The sequence below is a fragment of the Podarcis liolepis genome (genome assembly GCF_965112155.1).
Source record: "Podarcis liolepis genome assembly, chromosome: 7".
Taxonomy (NCBI): domain Eukaryota; kingdom Metazoa; phylum Chordata; class Lepidosauria; order Squamata; family Lacertidae; genus Podarcis; species Podarcis liolepis.
In genome coordinates, this window is record NC_139561.1 from 13,302,377 (window position 1) to 13,324,821 (window position 22,445).

The 22,445-nt window shown below is 51.3% G+C and overlaps 2 protein-coding genes across 5 annotated transcripts in view; both read left to right on the top strand.

Moving 5' to 3' along the window:
- The first annotated feature begins 1,580 nt into the window (after window positions 1-1,580).
- On the top strand, window positions 1,581-9,583 carry NECAP2 (NECAP endocytosis associated 2). 4 transcript variants are annotated; one of them, XM_083514743.1, is made up of 8 exons: window positions 1,581-2,153; window positions 3,495-3,595; window positions 4,261-4,365; window positions 5,035-5,116; window positions 5,926-6,034; window positions 7,059-7,197; window positions 7,566-7,656; window positions 8,362-9,583. In XM_083514743.1, exons 1-8 carry the CDS (start codon window positions 2,059-2,061, stop codon window positions 8,411-8,413), a joined length of 774 nt encoding a protein of 257 aa, XP_083370869.1. In that variant the 5' UTR covers window positions 1,581-2,058; the 3' UTR covers window positions 8,414-9,583. The 4 variants fall into 4 exon arrangements, with proteins under 4 accessions (XP_083370869.1, XP_083370868.1, XP_083370870.1 ...); XM_083514742.1 differs by having other exon boundaries at window positions 1,760-2,153; window positions 7,563-7,656; XM_083514744.1 differs by having other exon boundaries at window positions 1,968-2,153; window positions 3,457-3,595; window positions 7,563-7,656.
- Window positions 9,584-11,302: 1,719 nt separating this feature from the next.
- Window positions 11,303-22,445, top strand: part of CROCC (ciliary rootlet coiled-coil, rootletin) — a 69,164-nt gene continuing 58,021 nt past the window's right edge. Inside the window, exons 1-3 of the mRNA XM_083514564.1 lie at window positions 11,303-11,533; window positions 14,364-14,505; window positions 17,987-18,138. Of these exons, the coding sequence (XP_083370690.1) occupies window positions 11,486-11,533; window positions 14,364-14,505; window positions 17,987-18,138 (342 nt within the window). The 5' untranslated portion in view covers window positions 11,303-11,485. The remainder of the gene's footprint in view (window positions 11,534-14,363; window positions 14,506-17,986; window positions 18,139-22,445) is intronic.

Consider the following 22,445-nt stretch of genomic DNA (forward strand, 5'->3'; position numbering starts at 1 on the left):
TCAAACAGCACTTGGTGTCGGAAAGTTCTTCCTGATCTTTATGCAGAACCTCCTTTCTTGTAACTTTGAAGCCATTGGTTTGGGTTCCAGCCTCTGGAGCAGGAGAAAACGAGCTTGTTCCCTCTTCTATGTTCCCTTTTAGTCTCCTCTTTTCCTCAGCTAAACATACCCATTTCTCTCAACCATTCCTCATAAGGCTTGGTTTCCAGAACCTTGACAGTCTTGGTTGCCCTTTTTCTATACATGTTCCAGTTAGTCAATAGCCTTCCTAAACTGCAGTGGCCAGAAGTAGACACAGGTCTCCAGGTGTGGCCTAACCAAGGCAGAATAGTGTCCTTGATAATAATAATAATAATAATAATAATAATAATAATAATAATTTATTTGTACCCCGCCCATCTGGCTGGGTTTCCCCAGCCACTCTGGGCGGCTTCCATAGATCTGAACACTACACCTCTGTTGATGCAGCCTAGAATCAAATTGGGTTTTGGGGTGGGGGGGTTGGCTGCCCCTTTGATGTGGGCCAGCTTTTATGGATGAAGATGCTCTCCTGTAGGACTGAAGGGCAGCGTTGGGGGGGGGGGTTGCTTCTGGTTGCAAAACAGTATGGAGGACGGGAGCGGGGGAGGAGACAGAAGTCTACCTGGGCTATGTTGGCAAGGGGTGGGGGTGGGGATTCCCCTACATTAGGCAAAGTGCATTATTACTTCTGCGGAATGGATCTTCCGCATACCAGATTCTGGAGTCACCCAGTGGAAAAAGCACTGCTGGCTTCGTGCCTGTTCCAGAAGTCTGTGAATGGCCACTCCGCTTGCTGGATCGCTACTCTCTCTCTCAAGCTAGCCTTTTCCGAACCTTTTCCAGATCCAAAAATGTCATTTTGCAGGCGGAAGCAAGAAGTTCGGCGCGGGGTGTTCAAAGTTCTGACACACTTATTTTTCAAGTCATTTGATAAGAATCAGCTAGTAGGACGGTCGCCCTGCTCCCGCATCGGGTGCGACCCCACACCGCCCGCCGGTCCCTCGTTCCTGCTCAGTTGCAGCCGGGTCAAGCCCCCGCTCCCCACCCATAGCTGTCAACTTTTCCCTTTTCTCGCGAGGAATCCTATTCGGAATAAGGGAATTTCCCTTAAAAAAAGGGAAACGCTTGACAGCTATGTACCCACCTTTAGCATAGATCAACTGGATTTTCTTTTGCCCCACCGTGCAATGCTGGCTCCTGCCCCTGGACCCTCACCTCCCCCGGGAAAGGGGCCCTGGCTCGAACCGGGTCCCTTAAAATAGTTCTCGGCCCGCCTCCCGAAAAGTCGACACATTGAGCGCCGTCGGCTCAGCGGAGACGCGGCTGCGAACGCCCTTCCCGGCCACCAGGGGGAACAGCCGCGTCGGGATACAGCGAAAACCATTCTTTCGCTCTCCCTTTTGTGTCCCTTCTAGCCCTATGCTTCCACCATGGAGAAACAAAACATTTCCCACCCCGCCCGCGTAGATATAAGAAAGGGTAGAGTGGCCTTCCCCAATTTCTGGATTCGGAGTCCTTAGCGCGGAAGAAGGCTGGGGTCCCACGTTTCTTGTTGCCTACTGCGAAGGTGGGGAGACGGCGCTTCAGTGCCGTGGATTTTGCCTGTTTTCCATCGGGCAGCCCCTCGGAACCACCACGTTAAAAAGGCCCGAAGAACCCGGAAGCTTCCATTCAAATCACAGCGAGCACCACTCTACAATTTTCGCAAGTCTATGCGCCCTCCTCAGCCTGACGGCGGGAGGCGAGGGCCATTCCCCGAGCGGCGGTTGTCCGCAAAAGCGAACGGAGGCGAAGGAGGGGCCGCGGAGCCGGAAAGGCCTTTGAGGGGGGTCCGCTGCCTTGGCCGGCGAGGTTTTATTTCACTGCCGTCTTCGCCTTCGACACAAGAGGCAGGAGGTACCTTGGAGCCGGAACACCCCCCCAGGAAGTGACGCAAAAGAAGGGTGACGGACCCTTCCTGTTCGCTCGCGTCTGCGCATGCGCCTCCGTGGGCGGAGAGGAGCCGCGCTTCCGGGTTCCGTGGAGTAGGCAGTCGAGATGGCGGAGGGCGAGGAGTACGAGTCGGTGCTCTGCGTCAAGCCGGAGGTCCACGTCTACCGAGTGCCCCCGCGCGCCTCTAACCGGGGCTACAGGTGAGCCGGGGAGACCCGGGGCATGTGCAGAGTGCCCTCCTTTCCCTGCCTCGGACTCTCTCCCCTCCCCCCCCCCTTTTAAACCAATGGTGTCCCTGCGGGTTGGGGCTCAAGGCTCAGTTTGCGCTGCTGGGGAGTCTGAAGGGGCCTACAGTGGCACCACCGTCGTGTTGAAAGGGGAATTTTGAAGGGGTGGCAGCGAAGGAGGAACATGGAAGGGGTGGGTTTTTTTTATGTTTTTGATAAGGTGCTTAGTAAAGGTAAAGGGACCCCTGACCATTAGGTCCAGTCGTGGCCGACTCTGGGGTTGCGACGCTCATCTCGCTTTACTGGCCGAGGGAGCTGGCGTACAAGGCCCTGGCGGACAGGCTGGCCGCATTGGAACAGAGCCTGCAGGCGGCCAACAGCGAGCGCAGGGCGACCCAGGTGAGGCCACGCTAGGCAGGGAAGCGGGACCGCAGGGTGAGGAAGGTGCCCAGCAGGAGGTCGGTCTGTGAGGAAGGAGCTTCACCTCCGCTCCCTGCCCCCCTCACTCCTTTCAGGCCCTGGCAGCAAAACTGGGGGGGGGGGGAGGACAGACAGTGGACTTGAAGCTCCCTCCCCAATCACCAGGTCCATCACTTGGCCAGGAGGGGTTATTTTACACACACAAGGCCTAGCTCTCAGCTGATCTGTGTGGGCTACTCCTCTGGTGGGGTAGGAGAGCCGGGGAGGAAAATCCACATCTGGCAACCAACGTGCCTCTTTGGTTTCAGATAATATCTGGGTAAAGGTAAGGGGACCCCTGACCATTAGGTCCAGTCGTGGCCGACTCTGGGGTTGCGGTGCTCATCTTGCTTTACTGGCTGAAGGAGCGTTTGTCCGCAGACAGTTTTTCTGTGTCATGTGGCCAGCATGACTAAGCCGCTTCTGCCGAACCAGAGCAGCACACAGAAACGCCGTTTACTTTCCCGCTGGAGTGGTACCTATTTATCTACTTGCACTTTGACGTGCTTTCGAACTGCTAAGTTGGCAGGAGCAGGGACCGAGCAACGGGAGCTCACCCCGTTGCGGGGATTCGAACCGCAGACCTTCTGATTCGCAAGTCCTAGGCTCTGTGGTTTAACCCACAGCCCCTAGCCTACTCCTTTAACAAACATGGTGTGAAAGAGAAATTTGCTCCGAAGTGCGACGAGGCCGCCTGATGTCTTTGTGTGTGTTGCAGCTGCGGTTTTTCTGCACTGCAAAAAGCGGGGAGGGGGTTGGGAAGCTGGTGTTCCGGGGGCCCCTTCCAATGCTTTTGATTCTGTTGGGTGACTTTTAGCCCTGAGCAGCGGCGCTGTCTTCTCTCCCTGGTGCTAGAGCTGCGGAGTGGCAGCTGGACCAGCCAGCATGGAGCGGGCGCATGCGCATAACAGCCAAAGGGAACGTGGCCTACATCAAGTTGGAGGACAAGAACTCAGGTAATGGGGAGTGAGGCGTCCATTGTCTCCGTGCAGCATGGTTGCTGGAGGGAGGGAGCTTTTCCTGAGACTTAGGCCTTAGCTAAGTCTCAGGGGAAAGGGGACACAGTGACTGTGGTTCAGGGCAATCCTTTTTAGCCAGGTTGATTGTCCATAGGATGCCAGAATTGGGTTCTTTTATGGGTGTGTCAAGCTACCCTGAATCCCAGCCCTCACTGCCACACCATAAGGGGAGCAATTGCAAGGTGTGCATGTGTGCTAATCTTGGGCAGACTCTACATTCAGGGTGTAGTGGTGAGCCATAGCAAATTCCCCTGACTCGCTTGCAGTGCCCAGGAGTCCAATAGTTAATTTTCCGGAAGGCAGAAAGGGCACATCTTAAACTGTAGAGTCCTCCCTCCCCCCCAACTTATTTGTGAACTTGAGTTTCCAGTTCAAAGAATTTTGAAGGACATGAATGAGCATTGATTCAGAATCTCTGCATCAATGTCACACACCCATTGCGTTGGGGGGGGGGTGTCACTTTCATTGAACCAAAATGCACAAGTATGAAGAGAAGTAACTTCTAAGTGTGGGACGTACTCATGGCACCCAAAGTATCTTTGGTCGGATGGGAGGGAGAAGCTGACCAGCGGGTTTCACATCCTCACTTTCCCCCCTTCCAGGAGAACTTTTTGCCCAGGCTCCTGTGGACCAGTTCCCCAGCATTACTGTGGAGGGTGTGACGGATTCCAGCCGATACTTTGTCATCCGCATTGAGGACGGGAACGGTATGGAGGTTCGGATCGTGTCCTCCTAGGCACGGTGCATCTCCAGGAATGATCCTAAGGCAGCACCTGCAAGCCCCCCTTCCTCTTTCCCTCAAAACCCAAAGCTTCCTTCTTGCAGCAAGCTGGGATTTGCCAGGACTTGGGGGGCCTTGGGGAAGAGGACCCTCTGCACCCATTTCCTCAGCATGCTCTTTTCTGGCCTTCCTGGTGCTGGCACAGCTTGCCTCCCCCAGGGCTGCTGCTTTTTGGTCACTGCCCCCCCCCTCACTCTGCCCTCAGATCTCTTTCAGCCTCCTGCTTTTTGCCTTGTTTGGGTTGGCTAACAGTCAGGTCCAACGATAGGAGAGGGCACTGTCCTTGCAACTGCCATAGTGTCTGTGAGGCTCTTCTGCTTTGGTGTGGTTTTTGTCCCTGGGAAGTTGGCTCCTGTCCTCGGTGCCAGTGAGGCCCCATGTGGGCCTTTTGCCTCTGGCCAGCTTGCTGTCACAGCCACTGCTGGCACCCCTGGTGCCACTGAGCTGCCCCTCTTGTAGGTGCTGCCCTTCCTCTGCTCCTAGGGCTGCCTGGCTCCCCCTGCACTCTGTGGGCAGCCGGGGCCTCTCGGCACTTCCTTGGTGTGCCACAATGAAAGCTCTGCTGCCGAGAGAATGAGCATGGCTTCTCTTGCAGGGCGCCGGGCCTTCATTGGAGTCGGCTTTGTTGACCGAGGTGATGCCTTCGACTTCAACGTCGCTCTGCAGGACCATTTCAAGTGAGCATCTGCCTCCCACTTTGCAGAGTGCCTGGGTGTCGAGACCTTCCCCAGCCCAAGGGGAGCAGGTGGAGTCTATGGAAGAGCAAGGCGCCTTTTCATGCGAGCCAAGCAAATTCTCCTGAGCTGGTGCAAGCTACCTTTTGCCTTCTGGGGTTCCTTCGAATGCCCCTTCCTGGCTCTGCTGGTGCAAAACAAAACAAAAACCTCAACCCCTCCCCCTGTGAAAGAAGCAGCGTGGGAAGTGAAGGAAAGAAAGCAAGCGGGGTTTTGGGCAGCTGCCGATTGCAGACGGGGGCAGATTCTGTCACGACTTGCAGTCCCCTTTTGCGCTCTGTAGCCCTGGTGTCTGCTTTCCCGAAGGAGCCTGCATTCTGGTAAACCACGGCAAATTGGAGGATTTCAGCAGGCGAGCTAAGGGAACCGGGGAGGGGGCTGATTCTGAGGATGGAAGCGGGGGGGGGGGACTTGCAGAGGAGCAGCAGCTGGAAGGAGTTTCCCCCCTGCAGCTCTCCATCTACCCAGGCTGGGTGGGGCGGGATGGATATCCCAGACAGATGAGGGTTGCAGGGGGAAAGCAGCCATGACTCCCTGCAGACACTCCTCCCACCAATTGAAATCAAACACAGGGTTTTGGGTGCTGCCTTTGTGGCTGCGACAGATTTCTTCTGAAAGAGAAGGTGCTTGCTTTCACGGGCTGGGGTGCTGAGCGCAACATAGCTACTTTCCCTACACTGCCCGCTGCCAGCACCTTAGGCTTTTTGCTCTGCTCCCTCGTGACCCCCCACCCCAATTGATTCTCTCAACAGGTGGGTCAAACAGCAGAGTGAGCTGGCCAAGCAGGCCCTGAATCCAGACCAGGGACCCAAACTGGACCTGGGCTTCAAAGAAGGACAGACAATCAAGCTCAACATTGCGGTGAGAAGGAGGGACCTCGCTGGGCTTGTCCGGCTGTGGCAGAGGGGGTGGGGGATAGGCTGTGGAAAAGGAGCCGCAAAGCAAATGCTAGCGAGAGGCTGAAATCAGCAAGTCAAGCCATGGGTTACCAAGGGACACCACCCAGAGTTGATAGCCTGTAGGACCTGGAAGAAAGTTCCTTTCTGACCCCAAATGGATGGGGAACTAATCCGATCATCGAGGGACGCGGGTGGTTCTGTGGGTTAAACCACAGAGCCTAGGGCTTGCCGATCAGAAGGTCGGCGGTTCGAATCCCCGCGGCGGGGTGAGCTCCTGTTGCTCGGTTCCCTGCTCCTGCCAACCTAGCAGTTCGAAAGCACGTCAAAGTGCAAGTAGATAAATAGGTACCGCTGCGGCGGGAAGGTAAACGGCATTTCCATGCACTGCTCTGGTTCGCCAGAAGCGAAGCGGCTTAGTCATGCTGGCCACATGACCCGGAAGCTGTACGCCGGCTCTCTCGGCCAATAAAGCGAGATGAGCGCTGCAACCCCAGAGTTGTTCACGACTGGACCTAACGGTCAGGGGTCCCTTTACCTTTACCTTAATCCGATCATCAGCAGATTATACCCTCCCTCATCCCAAAGAGATTTCTTTTGAGACATAGACACACCCCCCCCAGCATCATACCCCTGTGCCCTGTTTCTGCCTCTATATCACTTGACCACATGATAATGGCTTTTTAGAAACGAACAACACTATACAAGGTCAAAGGAGTGGGGTGGGGGGAGAGTCTTTTTGCTCGTGTGTCCACTGTGTGTCAATGTGTGCAAGGAGATGAGACAAAGGCAATTGTTCAAAGTCATCTCAGCCCAGGCCTTGACTTGTGGTCAAGGGAACGTCCCCAACATGCTGGCTGGAGCTGCAGGTTGCTTGCAGGTGGCTGAAGCCTTTCTCTCCTTTCAGCTGGGATTGCTACCCCGCCATGGGCCGGGGAACGCCCTTCGCCCCTTTGAGTGACTGACCATGCCATTCAATCTCCTTTCAGAACGTGAAGAAGAAGGACAGCTCCTCCTCGGCCAGCAGGCCCCGAGCAACAGGCTCTGGGGGTCCCAGCCTCATCCCACCCCCTCCTGGAGGAAAGGCCACCCTGACCGGGGAGCAGCTTTCGTCTGCTGCTGAGGCAGGTCTGTGTTTCCCATCGATCTCACTCGCAAAATGGAAAGTCCCTTATGGCAGCGCCCAGCCGTCCTACTTCGGAGCTGGCTTTCCCCAAGCCAGGCTTGCTTGTGGTTATGGGCAGGCGATTTCCCAGCCTTGCGTCGCTGGATTCTAATGTTTTCTCGGGGCAGGCAAGCTTCAGAGCAGAGGAGGCTGCTCCGGTTAAACTCCCGGCCCCGCCAACATTGTCTCGGCTGCCTGCCTTTCTGGGGCCTTCCTCTCCACCAGGTCCCAGGGGCTCTTAAAGGGCTGGCCAGGAAGGTGCTGCGAAATATATCCTGTGACGAACAGTTATCTCTCTGTCTCTCCCTCCCTGTATCCTGTTTATCAGCAGACGTCTCCATCCCGTGGCCGCCTCCGCAGGCTTCAAATTCTACAACAGAAGCAGCTGCGGACATCTGGGGAGACTTCACCAAAGCTTCTGGGTGAGAGTCACACGTGGGTTGCAGAAGTTGAAATGTGTCCCCTTTCACCCACCCCACCCTTTAGCCGGAAAACTCCCTAATCTGACACCTGACACACCTGAAGGAGCGTCTCCACCTCCATCGTTCTGCCCGGACACTGAGGTCCAGCTCCGAGGGCCTTCTGGCGGTTCCCTCGCTACGAGAAGCCAAGTTACAGGGAACCAGGCAGAGGGCCTTCTCGGTAGTGGTGCCCACCCTGTGGAACGCCCTCCCACCTGATGTCAAAGAGAAAAATAACTACCAAACTTCTATGCAACATCTGAAGGCAGCCCTGTTTAGGGAAGCTTTTAATTTATAATAGGTTATTGTATTTTAGTGTTCTGTTGGAAGCTGCTCAGAGTGGCTGGGGAAACCCAGCCAGATGGGCGGGGTATAAATAATAAATAATAATAATAATTATTATTATCTGTTGATGGGACCCAAGGGGTGCCAGGTTCATGACGTTCAAGTCCCAGTGGTGGTGAGATCCTCTTATCCAAAGGGTAGGGCTGCTTTCTTGGAGAAGCAGTGAAACTCCATTGCCTCCTCATGCCATTCACTGTGTGATGGGAGGAGGTTATGTCCAGATGTTCAGGAGGAAGGGACCCTCTTTGTCCCCAGTGCAGGCCCTGGGCCCCTGCAGATCCACTCCTTGCTGAAGGGAGCGCCTCTTCTTTCTCCTCCTAGGTCTGCCTCCAGTCAGGCTCAGCAGAGCTCCACCAGCTGGGTCCAGTTCTGAGCTGAGCGTCTTGTGCTTCTCTGGTCTGGGGTGAAGGCCACGGAAGGACTCTTGTGGACCAAAGAGGAAGCTACTTTGCCCTCGTGGTGCATCATGAGATCCCAGTCCTGGACGTGTTTGGATGTTTGCTTGGGGCATTTTATGGGATAGGGAAGGTGGGGGTCAGCTGGGGCTGTGCAGATCCTCTTCTCTCTCCCTCTACCTCCATCTACCCCCTCAGCACTTGGGGTTCTTGAAAGGGGAGGGAGGGAGTTTTTCCTGGGTTCAGATCACAGCTTAAGAACCTGGGAAAGAGGGAGACAGCTGGGCCTGTCCAGAAAGAAAGAGGCTCCTTCCTGTCTCTTGCCTTTTTTCCTGTCTTGTGTGGTGTCTTAACAGTGTTTCTTTGATATGCTTGTCTCGCCTCGCCCCCTTTCTAGCTTGGAGGGATTTTGTGGCGCAGCTGCCCTAGGAAACACACACTCTGCACGCGGGCAAAGGCAGCTTCCCTTGCAGGAGGTGACTGGCAGTGCCCTGCCTTTGCAGCCCACCTTGCAAACTTGAAATGGGCTTACCTGTTGCACATCTCCCTCTCGGAATTTCCAGGGTGCCTTCCACACTGGAAGGACGCTGGGCCCCGATTCTGTCATGTTGCTCTGCCTCTGATGGTTGTGGTGGAGGTGAGAGGAGAGTCGTCAGCTGGCTGCAGAGGCGGCGAGCAATGATGCCACGTCGATGTCCTTTGAGGGTGGGGGTCCCTGGCTCTGCTTCGCCTTGTGAAGTGCCTTCTCTTTTTCCTTCTCCCTCCCCTGCTAAAACTGGCCTTTTGAGCAGCAAGAGCAGTGGAACTTCTGACATTCCATATTGGTGTGGCTTTTAACGTGCGCACACACAACAAATTACCCTTTAACTTTCGGAGAGACCCTGGGTTTTTCTCCTATCGCAGGTGCCTCAGACATTGTGAAGGACAAAAACTGCCCTCTGGGCTATCTTACGGAACCGGGTTTTAATTCTCTTTTGAAATATAGATCTTTGTATTCACTCCTGTCCTATTTATTCTAAGACGAAGGCCTTTTACAGAACATTTTCTTACTATGAAACTCCATGAAGTTTTTGCTGCCTTTTGTTTTGTTAATTTTGAGCTGGTTCCTTATTAAAAATGTATATGTATATATATTTATCTGTATAAAAGCCTTTATTTGTCTTTGGGAAAGGGGCTGGGGAAGCAGAAATGGACCCAGGAGGGAGAGCGAAAATGCCAAAAGAATTAGTAAAAACAGTGTCTCAGTGAGATTCACATGTTGGGTGGATCATGGGTGGGTTCCCAAGGACACTTTCCTACACCTAAGCGTGGTGCCCAATGTTGGACCTGTTGAATTTAGTAGATGCGGCTATTTTAGTGCGGCTCCTCTGATTAGAACTTCCACTCCTATTGTGTGTGTTTGTTTTTTGAGGATTGGCACTCTGTTCATGCCCAGAGGTACAATTCTCTTGCTCCCCAAGTTCCTTGGCTGGCATTTGTGACTGTGAGCAAAGAACCTTTTCCAGCCAAAAAAACAGCCCCAGAACCCCAAGAAGCAGTATCATTTCGGGGGATGCAAGGTGGGATTTTTCCCTCTCAAGCCAAATGCTGAGTCCTCCTTGTCTTTCTCTGGGACAGGGAAATTGCAGTGCTGCCTCTGAACAATCTCCTTGGCTTTGAATTTGCCCCCACAAATTCTGGTGGTGTCCCCAGGCCTCAAACAAGCTTCTAGCTATGGAAGAAGATGACCCAGGGAGAGGCTGCCTCCCAAAGGCCCTATCAGGCCTGGCTTACAGAGCCGCTTCCAGTTTTTGCAAAATCCTGGCGGGAAGCGGCGGCTGTGTCCTAGTTGAGGGTCACTGGGACATGCAAGAAAAGCCTCCCTTTTGGTAAGAAGGCAGCGCTCAGCTGCCCCGCAGGGTGGCCGTAATTCCCGGAGACTTAAGCAGCTTATGCTGGTGCTGCCTGGGTTTTCCCCGGGTGCAACCAGAGCCTTTGGCACACGCCTTGGCCTGGAAGAACAGGAGGAGGAGGAGGAAGCGGCGTTCTTGGGCCGGCCAAGGGCGCCATCAGAAACCCGCCCTCCTCCACCGCTGCCCGGCGCTATAGTAACGCTGCTGCAGTTTGAGAAGGCAGCTGACCACTCAGCGGAGCCACCTGTGCCAGGTGAGGGGCTGGCTTGTCGATGGGGGGCTGCTCTGTCCTGGGTCACTAGGAGGTCAGGGGCCAGGGCTGATGCTCTGCTGGGCAGGGAAGGCCCTGCACTCCACACATGCTCCGAGGCACTGCACAACAGCCTCCCGTCCACCCCCTTCCGGCTCCAGAAGCGCAGCGGCGGGACTGAGCTTTCGCAGGTGGGGCGCCAGGTACCCCTTTTCCCACACTGGACAAGTTGCAAGCAAACAAATTCGCGCCTTTGAATTCAACCGACCTAAAAACTCCCCACTGCGCTTGCACAGCGCCTTCAAAACTGCTGATGGGGCTCCTTCCCCTTTGACAGGTTGGATGGGGCAGAAATCCAACAGGTGCAGCCTCGGCCAGGCGCGGGCGAGGCTCCATCTGTTGAGTTTCTGCTCCGTGCCCTCCCGGCAAAGGGGCACATTCCCGATGAGAAAGTTGAGCCGGCTCACTCGGTGGGGGCTCGGGCTGCTGCTCCGCCCGGTATCTGCCCCGTGCGAATATCCGCCTGCAGCCCGAGCTGCAAACTTTGGGGAAGGGGCCGTCGTGACTGCATCAAACCGGAGAAGTGGCGGCCTCTAGGACCCGGGAGCGCCACGGGTTGAGTCCGCGGGGGAGGCAGCCTGCAGCCGCCCCCCCCTCTTCTGCTGCCGGGCGGCGATTGGTCCAGCCCGGCTCCCCCCTGCAGCCGCGGGACCCAGGAAAGAGGCGGGGGGCGGCGGCTCGGGCTGGCGCTCCTCCCCGGGTCCTGCCCCTCTCCTCCTCCAGCAGCAGCAGCAGCAGCAGCAGCAGTAAGCATCGCATCTGCTGTGCAAAGGGCCATGGAGGCGGGCCCCCCTGCCCGGCAGGAGCCCCCCGGAGCCCGGCCGTAGAGCGGCGGCGGCCCCCTCCCCATGAGCAACGCGGAGGCTGCGGAGCTGAAGCTGGAGGCTGCGGTTCAGGTCGGTGGGGGCTGCCTGGCGGCGGAAGCGGGAGCATCCTTCAACCCCCTCCGGCAACCCGCCTTTCTTTCTTTCTTTCTTTCTTTCTTTCTTTCTTTCTTTCTTTCTTTCTTTCTTTCTTTCTTTCAGAATATAATCTCCTTTTTTGGGGAACCTGGGCGCATCTTGTGCATACAGACTCCGTAGTTGGCGCCAGAAACAACCCCCTAAAAGTAAGACCCCTAGCCCGTCGTCTCGCTGAATTCCCTTTATTCTACTCTTTACCTGCCTTTTATGGGAATTTTTCCAAATTAGTCTTGCTTTGCGGGGCGGGTTGGATGCTGGAAAATATTTGTACCTTTGGATCAGGCAAAGGGTTGTAATGTCTCCTCTCTCGAAGGCAAATATCTCTCTCCTCCCCCCTTTTAGTTATCCTTAAAAACAAACTAGGTTTTGGTAGCTGAACTAAAAGCTGAGGAAAGCAAGGTTTAATCGCGAGGGATTGCATTAGAAAGCTAAAATCAACCCAAGTAGTTTACTGGAAAAGAGAATAATCTTATTTGTGTAGGAGCTGCTGTTGGATCCTTAGTGTTACAGGAGGTTTACAGGTGTAAAGCTAAATTCGCGCTGCAATCTGAAGTTGCATCCCAGTCCTCTGTCCTGATTTAACAGGCGGGCCATCTAAAGTAAATGTAGCCTCACTCTGGAGTGAAGTCTTCTGCACTCCTTAGGACTTTGGTGACTCCGAAGGTGTTGGACAGCGGTCAGCAAACTTTTCCAGCAGGGGGCCGGTCCACTGTCCCTCAGACCTTGTGGGGGGCCAGACTATATTTTGAAGGGGGCGGGGAATGAACAAATTCCTATGCCCCACAAATAACCCAGAGATGCATTTTAAATAAAAGCACACATTCTGCTCATGTAAAAACATGCTGATTCCCATGGGCCTTATTTAGAAGGCAATTGGGCCGAATCCGGCCCCCGGGCCTTAGATTGCCTACCCATGGTGTTGGAGGACTCTGTGGGCTTGATCCAGCGAGAAGGAGGCATGATGAAGTCCCATCAAACTGAGTAAACTCCCCATTCCAGCCACAACCTCTCAGCCTCAGCTCTCCTTCTGAACCAAAGGCATAACTGTACTTGTCTACCTTGCAAAGTTGTTGTCAGGTTTGTGCAACAGGGGTTGCTCAGTTTTGGGGAGCGCTTGATGAAGAACATCTGGGCCAGTTGACCAAAAGATCCAGGGTTGTTTTTTTCACGTCTCCATCCTTGGCGGCTTCTTCCGTGAACAGGTTGGGGAACGTGTCTTGAGTCTGGGAGCTGGGGGAGTAGTATAATTTTCTTCTTCTTCTTCTATCACTCATAGCCAAGTAAGATTGTCTTCCATAAATATGGTTATAACAGTGAGTCCGTAAGTGACTTTGGAGGCCAGTTCTGGATCCGCACGTCCTTCCACAGTGGGGACATAGGTTTCCGGGCAGGAGTTGATCACGGTGAGGGTTTGCCAAGCGTGCCTTCCTCCTAGCATGTTTCTCCCTTGTGTCCTGAGTTCGAGTGTCTTCAAAGCCCACGACACCTTTGGTAAAGGCTGTTCTCCAATTGGAACAGTCGCAGGCCAGTGTTCCTCAGTTGTCAGTGTTTATTCTACTTTTTTTTAGATTTGCCTCGGGAGAGTCTTTAAACCTCTTTCGTTGACCACCAGCATTACGCTTTCCATTTTTAAGTTCTGAATAGAGTAGTTGCTTTGGAAGATGATAATCAGGCATCTGCACAACATGACCAGTCCAACGAAGTTGATGTTGAGTGCCTAAGTCGGGGGGGGGGGGAGCCTCTCCCTCCCCCACACTCCGCAAAGAAGTCAGCCAAGTCCTGAGTCCCGTTTTGGAGGTGACCTTTAAACCTTCTATGGGATAACAAAGGGCCAAGGAGGAACATTTATTGGATTGCTGGGCATTAGGGCACTAAATCTGGACATCCTTTTATACTGAAGCCGTGGAGGAACAGGGTCCCAAGGCACAGTGAGGGGGGGGGTGCTGATTCAAGGCCCAGCCCTGGCAAGGGAGAGAGAGCCCCCCCCCGCCCCCAGTTGCCCATTTGAGTTGCCCACTTCCCTTCTCTTTCCACCTTTCCACGCCCCAGGCCACAATGAAGTACTGAGCCCCATTTGCGGCCAGGCCCAGTTGCTCATTTTAGTCCCTCCTCCGTGAGCTTCATGGGCTGGAGATTCTAGGAAAAGGTTGGGTTTTTGTACTGGGGACCCCCACTCCTGAGACAGGCCACCCTCTGCTGCATGAGGATAGAGCTGCCCCCTAAGTGCGGAATATGTTCAGATTTCCCTCCACCCCTGTGGATTCCTTCTGGGGTTACTCATCTCTCCTTGCAGCCTGCAGGCTGCTGCCTCGCTTGGCTTACCCAGTACAGTCCCAGTTGCTGAACTGGGCCGGGGACTGATATATGGGTCAGCCTGCATGGAAGTTTTGGTTCCACCCAAACCACAGAGTGAAATGTAGTTCACTGACTGCTATATAGGTCTGTAAAACTATAGAGAAAGTTCACCTGGTTTTTAATTTAGCAATGATATTGATGTCTCCGTGTGTGTGTGTGTGTCCCAGAGACAGGGCACTCTTATTCCCATCTTATTGATGGGGCCACTGAGGGAGAGGCTTGACTCAAAGAGCCCAAAGCCAAGCCAGGGAGCCTGGAATAGAGGCTTGTTCCTGCTCCATGCTGCCTCTGCATCTTGCAGTTGGGCAACGCCATCTTGGGCTCCCCATCTTGGCCCAGAGGAGACTCTGTCTTGGCTTCTTCAGGGCCGGTCCCTGGTTGCTGAGACTGGCTTGTTCTCACCCTGCAGAAAGTGGAAGACAGCATCCTGATCTCAGCAGAAGGAAAGAGCCTCTCTGTCAGGGGCTCCTGTGAAGACTCTCCACCCACCCGCTTGCCGGCTAGGATCCGGGAGATCGTCACCAAGAACCTCTCGCAAAGCGATTGCCAAGGTATGTTTGGAGAAGACGCTTCTTCTTGGAACTGGGGAACTGTGGGCTGGGAAGGGAGCCTTCTTGGCTGCCTCCCTTGCTAGGCTCTTCATCTCCTGGCCTGGCCTGGTTCCCCCTGCAAGCAAGACAGAAAGGAGGAGGCAGCTGATCTCCGCTCTGGCTGGGTACCTGGCAGGATAGACCCTTTCCTCTTCCAACTCCTGGGAAGTGACAGGTGGAAAGGATGAAACCAACTCCTGACATTATGGTACTCCATCTTGTTGTATCCGACACTTCATCCTCTGCTTTTTTTAAAAAAAAAATTAATCATTTTTTTCAATACAAACAGCAACCACAAAAACCACATACAGTGGTACCTCAGGTTACATATGCTTCAGGTTACATATGCTTCAGGTTACAGATTCCGCTAACCCAGAAATAGTGCTTCAGGTTAAGAACTTTGCTTCAGGATGAGAACAGAAATCGTGCTTTGGCGGCGCAGCGGCAGCAGGAGGCCCCATTAGCTAAAGTGGTGCTTCAGGTTAAGAACGGACCTCCGGAACGAATTAAGTACTTAACCCGAGGTACCACTGTACAACGGAAACCACAATGACACTAATAACACAATTTAACAATTCAGATTTGAGTACTGATATACCATATTTTTCGCTCTATAGGACGCACCAGATGATAAGACGCACCTAGTTGGGGGGGGGGAGGAAAACAAAAACAAACAAAAAATATTTTGAAGCCAGAACAGCAAGAGGGATCTGGCTTCTAGGATACCGTGTGGCTGTTCTGGCTTCTGGGATAACTGCGCCAAGCCAGGGCAGGCGCGTGGCTGAAGGGGCGCTGCACAGTTCTCCCTCTGCACAGCGCCATTCACTCCATAAGACGCACTCACATTTCCCCTTACTTTATAGCAGGAAAAAAGTGCGTCCTGTGGAGCGAAAAATACGGTACCTATAACTACACCTTTTTAACAATATTTCCCCACCTCTCCTCCCCCTACTTCCCACCACTGTCCGCCTTATTGCTTAAGTATTCCTTCCAGATTTCTTAATATTTATCCATTCTTAATTTGCATTGATATGCAATTTGTTTGTATGTAGCTAGTTTGTCCATATTGTCAATCCATGTGCTCAATGGAATCTTCTTGTGGCTCTTCCAATTCATCAAAACAAGGTTTTTTTTGCTGTCTAATATGACACTTCATCCTCTGCTGAGCTTCAGGACACCCCTGCCTGGCCCACCTGCCTGTCACCCCTTCTGGACAGGACAAAGAGGCCAAACTGTGCCAAGCTGGCCACAGTGCTGCTGGCTGGGCCCAGGGGCTTTGTGCTGCTGCGACACGCTCTGTTTCCAAACAATACCTGGGAAGCAAAAGGAATTCGGAACAGATGGATGAGGAGAGAGAAGCAGAAGGAGGGAAGGCAGCAAATAGGAAGCTCTCTCTGTATGTGAGAGGGAGGGAGGGAGAGACTCGGGTGTGAGCGACTCTCTTTTTTAAAAAATAATAATTTCCTCCCATTCCCCCCCCCAAAAAAAACCACCCGTCCCCACCCACCAACCTTCCTCAGTTCCAATCTTTGGTTTCTCTGAGATTGCTGTTTTCTGCATGTTACAAAGTAGTATAGATCCTCAAACTATTTAGCTGATTATTATCAATAAAAAGTTTGTGAATGTTTATTCAAAACCTGCTAAGGAGTCCAGTTCACTTTGTTGCATCTTCAGATACTTTGTAAAGGGTTCCCATTCATCCTTAAAGTCAGTTATCCTTGTCCCGTAGCTTATATGTCAGTTTTGCCAGTTCTGCATAGTCCGTCAATTTTTCTTGCCACGATTCTTTAGTTGGGGTTTCTTCAGTCTTCCATCCTTGTGCAACCAGAACTCTTGCGGCCGCTGTGTGAGCGACTCTCAATGGGTGATGCACCTTTGCGGAACTCACATAAGACATCAGAAGGAGTCTGGCTGCTGCTGGATCAGACCCAGTTTTATGGCGCTCACGGTGACCAGACAAATGCTCCCACAAGACATGGAAGGCAACAACTTTCTCTTGCTGGCGCATTTGGGTATCTGGCGATCAGGGATAGACTGCTACTTCACATGGAGGTCCGAACCAAAGCCCACGGCTGTTTGCCACAGATTGTGGCAGCAAATCCTATAAATCAATTGTGCGTTGAGGGGGAGGGCAGCTGATGCTGGCGCCCGCAGTTCAAGAAGAATGAGCTTTACAGAAGATATGTGGTTGCTAAGGGGAGCAACCCCTCCATTTCTTTTCTTTTTTAAAAAGATATTTATTAGAGTTTCCAATTTTTTACAAACAAAAAGAAAAAGCAAACATAAAAATATTAAAAACACATAAATTTCACAGCTTATTTTCTCATAACTTATTTCCCCGACCTCCTCGTACCTCCCCTTCTTGTATATCCAGTTTAAATTGTTTATACAGCAAATCCTTATCTCAAAGCATTACAGCTTAAAAAGAAAAGAAAAGAAAAGAAACACCTTATTTTCTCTCCAACATCTTAAATTATTATAAACTTTAAATTCTTACTTATAAAAAGAAAGCCATTTTATCATAATTACAGCTTGAAACCACTTAATTTCGATCCAGCATCATTCAACATTCCTTAATTTTACAGTATTTTTGTAAATAGTCCTTAAATTTTTTCCAGTCTTCTTCTGCCGACTCTTCTCCCTGGTCACGGATTCTGCCAGTCATTTCTGCCAGTCCCATACAGTCAATCAGCTTCATCTGCCATTCTTCCAAAGTGGGTAGATCTTGTGTCTTCCGCAACCCCTCCATTTCTTCCATGGTCGCTCATCCCAATAAAGGGGAGTCTCTGGGGGCTGAAATAAAAAGCGAAAACTGCAGGACCCCTTCTGGGACGAGGTGAGCGCTGCCTCTTCCCTGGCAGAAGCTGCCTCACTTTCCAGCCAGCAGCAAGAAAATGTTTGTGAATATTCTATGCCAGGGATGTCCAACTTCCAAGAGACTACGATCTACTCACACGATTAAAATCTGGCAGTGATCTACCCCTTTTTGGGGGGTTCAGGTCAAAGTTGTTGAGCTTCTTTTAGGGAGGAACGTCCTGGTTTTTTTGGGGGTGTGTGTGTGTGTTCAGGCCTAATGAATGGAAAGAGGCGCTCAGCGATCGATAAGGAGACAGTCAGCCTTGCTGCGCAAACTCTGACTTCTGTTCTAGCGATCTAGAGGGTGGAGAGGGGGAGGTGCCAGATGGAGGAACCACCGATCTACCGCAATCTACCAAAAGCTTCCGGGGATCATCCAATCGATGCCAGTCAACCTGTTGGACATCCCTGTTCTATGGAATCGCAACAGTCCATTTAGCACACCTGTATTCCAGGTGTTCTGGCAGTGCATCCCAGGTTCCCTTGCTTTGCTTTCTTCTGTTTACAGTGGTACCTCGGGTTACAGATGCTTCGGGTTACAGACTCCTGTCTGTCTCTCTACCTCTGTGCTCCTCTCTTCCCACAGTGGCCTCCCACGCCGAGATGTCGTCCTTGCTTTCCCTCCAGGAGGAGAACCGCATCTTGCAGCAGGAGCTTTCTCGGGTGGAGGATTTGCTGGCCCAGAGCCGGGCTGAGCGGGATGAACTGGCCATCAAGTACAACGCCATCAGTGAGCGGGTAGGTGCAGGAGGCAGGCAGGGACCTCTCCTCCCTTCCCAGCAAGCCTTTCCAGGCAAATGGGTCTATGAAGTCTTTACCTGGCACCAGCAAGCAGGAAGTGCAGGTTCTCTGCTCTGGGGGCAGAAGCAAGCAACCGGGGGGGGGGGTGTCATTTGGAGGCCCTGCTGGGCACCCTTTGCTTACTTACTGCGTGGACACTGAGGTCCAGCGCCGAGGGCCTTCTGGCGGTTCCCTCGCTGCGAGAAGCCAAGTTACAGGGAACCAGGCAGAGGGCCTTCTCGGTGGTGGCACCCACCCTGTGGAACGCCCTCCCACCAGATGTCAAAGAGAAAAACAACTACCAAACTTTTAGAAGACATCTGAAGGCAGCCCTGTTTAGGGAAGCTTTTAATGTTTAATAGGTTATTGTATTTTAGTGTTTTGTTGGAAGCCGCCCAGAGTGGCTGGGGGGACCCAGCCAGATGGGCGGGGTATAAATAATAATAATAATAATATATTATTATTATTATTATTATTATTATTATTATTATTATTATTATTATTATTATTACTTGCGTATTCTCTTTCTCTGAAAGACATTGAGGAATTACCTGCAGATTTGCAGAGCAATGCAAGCAGTGGGAGAAACTCAGATATATACGCTTAGGCACCAAACGGCTCCTTAAATGACAGTCACCAAAACAGACTGTCTAGTTGCCATTTGGGGCAAGATAGCTCTAAAGTCTTATTTTTCAAATGACCCACTGACTGTGATTGGTTCTCAGTTGAACATCTGGCTAGTTCTGATGGCAGCCTTGAGCTAGGCTAAGAGCTTTGAGAGCTTAAATGAAGAAAAGTCGCTTGATCTAGGGACAATCCACGTATACATTGGCCCATTCCGACCTCTTTTTCTTAATGGTGACACGGATCATTTACAATGTAAGAATCTTCACAACTGTGAGCAGGCAGGGTAGTGGGAGAGCCAGTATGGTGTAGTGGTTAAGAGCGGTAGTCTCGTAATCTGGTGAACCGGGTTCGATTCCCTGCTCCTCCACATGCAGCTGCTGGGTGACCTTGGGCCAGTCACACTTCTCTGAAGTCTCTCAGCCCCACTCACCTCACAGAGTGTTTGTTGTGGGGGAGGAAGGGAAAGGAGAATGTTAGCCGCTTTGAGATTCCTGAAGGGGAGTGAAAGGCGGGATATCAAATCCAAACTCTTCTTCTTCATAAGTGAAAACAAGCTTCAACAATTAACTATAAAGTGGTACCTTGGTCGTCAAACCTAATCCGTTCCTGGAGTCCGTTTGACTCCTGGAATGGTTCGAAAACCATGGCACGGCTTCCGATTGGCTGCAGGAGCTTCCTGCACTCAATCGGAAGCCGCGTTGGACGTTCGGCTTCCAAAAATCATTCGCAAACCGGAATACTCACTTCCGGGTTTCCAAGGAGCCAAAACGTCGGAGTACCAAAGCGTTTGACAACCAAGGTACAAATGTAATGTTGTTTACTGCTTCTGCTCAGGCTGCACAGAAAAAGCATTTTGGTTCCTGAGATTCATCCAGTCTGTACTGGAGGCTAAACAATACAATACAACAAAACAACAAGAAAAACAAAAACACTTAAAAACATATCCAATATTTCCGTATCTTTGCTTTTCATTTACTTGTTTCATCGACCTCCTCACACCTCCCTTTTTTGTATTCTAATTCAGTTAGCTATTTCAGCAAATCCTTTCCATCTTTCTCAATTTTTGTTCTATAATTTATCTTAGCACAATCTAACCTTAAGTTTTCCACTTTGGCCCATTAACAGTCTATTTTTACTTAATTCTTTATAACATTTCTGCTAACGCAATATAACTTCATTCCAACATCCTTCTAACATTCATTAATTTTGCAATATTTCTGTAAATATACTTTAATTTTTTCCCAATCTTCTTCCACCAACTCTTCTCCCTGGTCTCGGATTCTGCCTGTCATTTCCGCCAATTCCATGTAGTCCATCAGCTTCATCTGCCATTCTTCCCGGGTGGATAGATCTTGTGTCTTCCACTACTTTGCGATAAGTATTCTTGCTGCTGTTGTAGCATACATAAAGAAAGTTCTATCCTTCTTTGGCACCAATTGGCCGACCATGCCCAGGAGAAAGGCCTCTGGTTTCTTCAGAAAGGTATATTTAAATACCTTTTTCATTTCATTATAGATCATCTCCCAGAAGTTCTTAATCCTTGGGCATGTCCACCAAAGGTGAAAGAATGTACCTTCAATCTCATTACATTTCCAGCATTTATTGTCAGGCAAATGGTAGATTTTTGCAAGCTTGACTGGTGTTATGTACCATCTATAAATCATTTTCATTAGATTCTCTTTTAAGGCATTACATGCCGTTAACTTCATACCTGTGGTCCATAACTGTTCCCAGTCAGCCATCATAATGTTATGTCCAACATCTTGTGCCCATTTAATCATGGCAGATTTCACCGTTTCATCCTGAGTATTCCATTTCAACAGCAAGTTATACATTCTTGACAAATTCTTAACTTTGGGGTCTAACAATTCTGATTCCAATTTTGATTTTTCCACCTGGAAACCTAGTTTTTTGTCCAAATTATATGCCTCCATTATTTGATAATAATGGAGCCAATCTCGCACTCTGTTTTTTAATTTTTCAAAACTCTGCAGTTTTAATCTATCTCCCTCTTGTTCCAGAATTTCCCAATACTTTGGCCATTTGGCCTCCATATTGAGTTTTTTTCTGAGCCTTTGCTTCCATTGGTGACAGCCATCTCGGGGTTTTATTCTCTAACAAGTCCTTATATCTTATCCAGACATTAAACAACGCTTTCCTGACAATATGGTTTTTAAAAGCTTGTGCCATTTGCACTTGGTCACAAGTGACCAATAGTCAGGTGCAAAATGCTCCTGGCGCGTGGCTAATTTCAAACACTCAATGCAAGTAGGAAGACCCAGACTCTGTTGGGGTGAGGATGGCTTAAGCTGTTTACAGATGTGCTGGCACAGAGGGAGGGCTTCTCTGTGGACCCGCCATGGGATTGAGCTCTGGCAAGGGAGATTTGAGGAGCTGGAGAAAGAGAGGCGTCAGAGGGCCCTGCCAGGATCCAATTCGGCCCCTTCCAAAAACCCAAAAAAGTCCTGGCATACTAGAATGGGTCCCATTATTTCCTTGGTCAGTTTCCCAGCATGCCCTGCTCCCCCCCCCACCCCAGTCTTGTCTTCTGTGCTCAGTTCTGGCTAAGTAAGGGTCTCCATGGAAAACATTTCCTGACTGCTTTCCAGAGTATTGGGGTGGAGGGGCAGCGTAATTGAGCGTTTTCTGTTCCTCCTCCATGTCTTAAGAGCTTTGGCCTGCCTGGACAGGTCCAGCTGACTGAATGGCACCCGGGCTGGTTGAGACCTGCCTTTTGGCTGTGCAGTTTGCAAAGGGGACGTGCGGGTGTTTGCGTGTGGCCTGCCGCTCACGCTTGACCTGAATTAGTGGATTTAAGAACCAGGCGTGAAACGCCTTGGAAGGAAGGAGGCACACACAAAAAATATGTATTGACAGTGATCTCGTGCTCCCCAGTGTTCAAAGCAGGGCTGTCCATTGGATCAAAGAAATCTCGGTAGGTTAGCTAGCTAGCTAGTTTAATTCTCTGTAATTTCACATCAGGATGAAGCATTTCGTACCCCCCCAAATCTTTCTTTGTGCTTAAATTGCTACCAGGCCCCATCTTAGAAATGTGAGGGAGGGGCTCAGCTGGCAGCAACGCCTCTCCTGAGATAGCACCGGAATAAATTGGCAATTTTCAAGGGGCTGCCAATGGCACCCCAGGGCTTTTCTTAAAAAAACAAATAAATCAAATTTCAAGGGGCTGCCATAATCGTTGCAACAGCTCTGTACAGAAAGACAGTGTTGTCTTCCCTCTTTTGCAGCTGGGGTGGGGAGCTGAGATTGGGGAGTCCATAACCAAAGGAATATATGCTCAGGCTGGGGTTTTTTTTTGCTCCTGAAACCTTCTAGAGCTCTGAACCAGAGGGATGTTTTCTTCAAAGCATAGCTGGGTCTGCCTACCTCTTGGTTGTAGGAAACAATTCTCCTAAGAATTTCTGCTCTGGGGGGGGGGGGGCTGGGGGGCTCCTCTCCTTACAAGACTGTATTGGGGGCTGGGCTCACATGCTCCGGTGACCATGGCGACTAGCAGGATAATTTAAATGGGCTGCAGGTTGCCATGGCAGCCGTTGCCTGGGAAGAGGGCAAACTTCGCTCCTGCATTCTACATCTTGCGCCCAATTTCCCCCCCCCAAGCCATTTTCCTGTTAAAAACA

Excerpts from the sequence above, each read along its gene's own strand:
- NECAP2 (XM_083514742.1), top strand. The coding sequence starts at position 2,059 with ATGGCGGAGGGCGAGGAGTACGAGTCGGTGCTCTGCGTCAAGCCGGAG. Across the intron at positions 6,035-7,058 it reads CAATCAAGCTCAACATTGCG|AACGTGAAGAAGAAGGACAG; the intron begins GTGAGAAGGAGG and ends ATCTCCTTTCAG. Across the intron at positions 7,198-7,562 it reads TTCGTCTGCTGCTGAGGCAG|CAGACGTCTCCATCCCGTGG; the intron begins GTCTGTGTTTCC and ends CCTGTTTATCAG.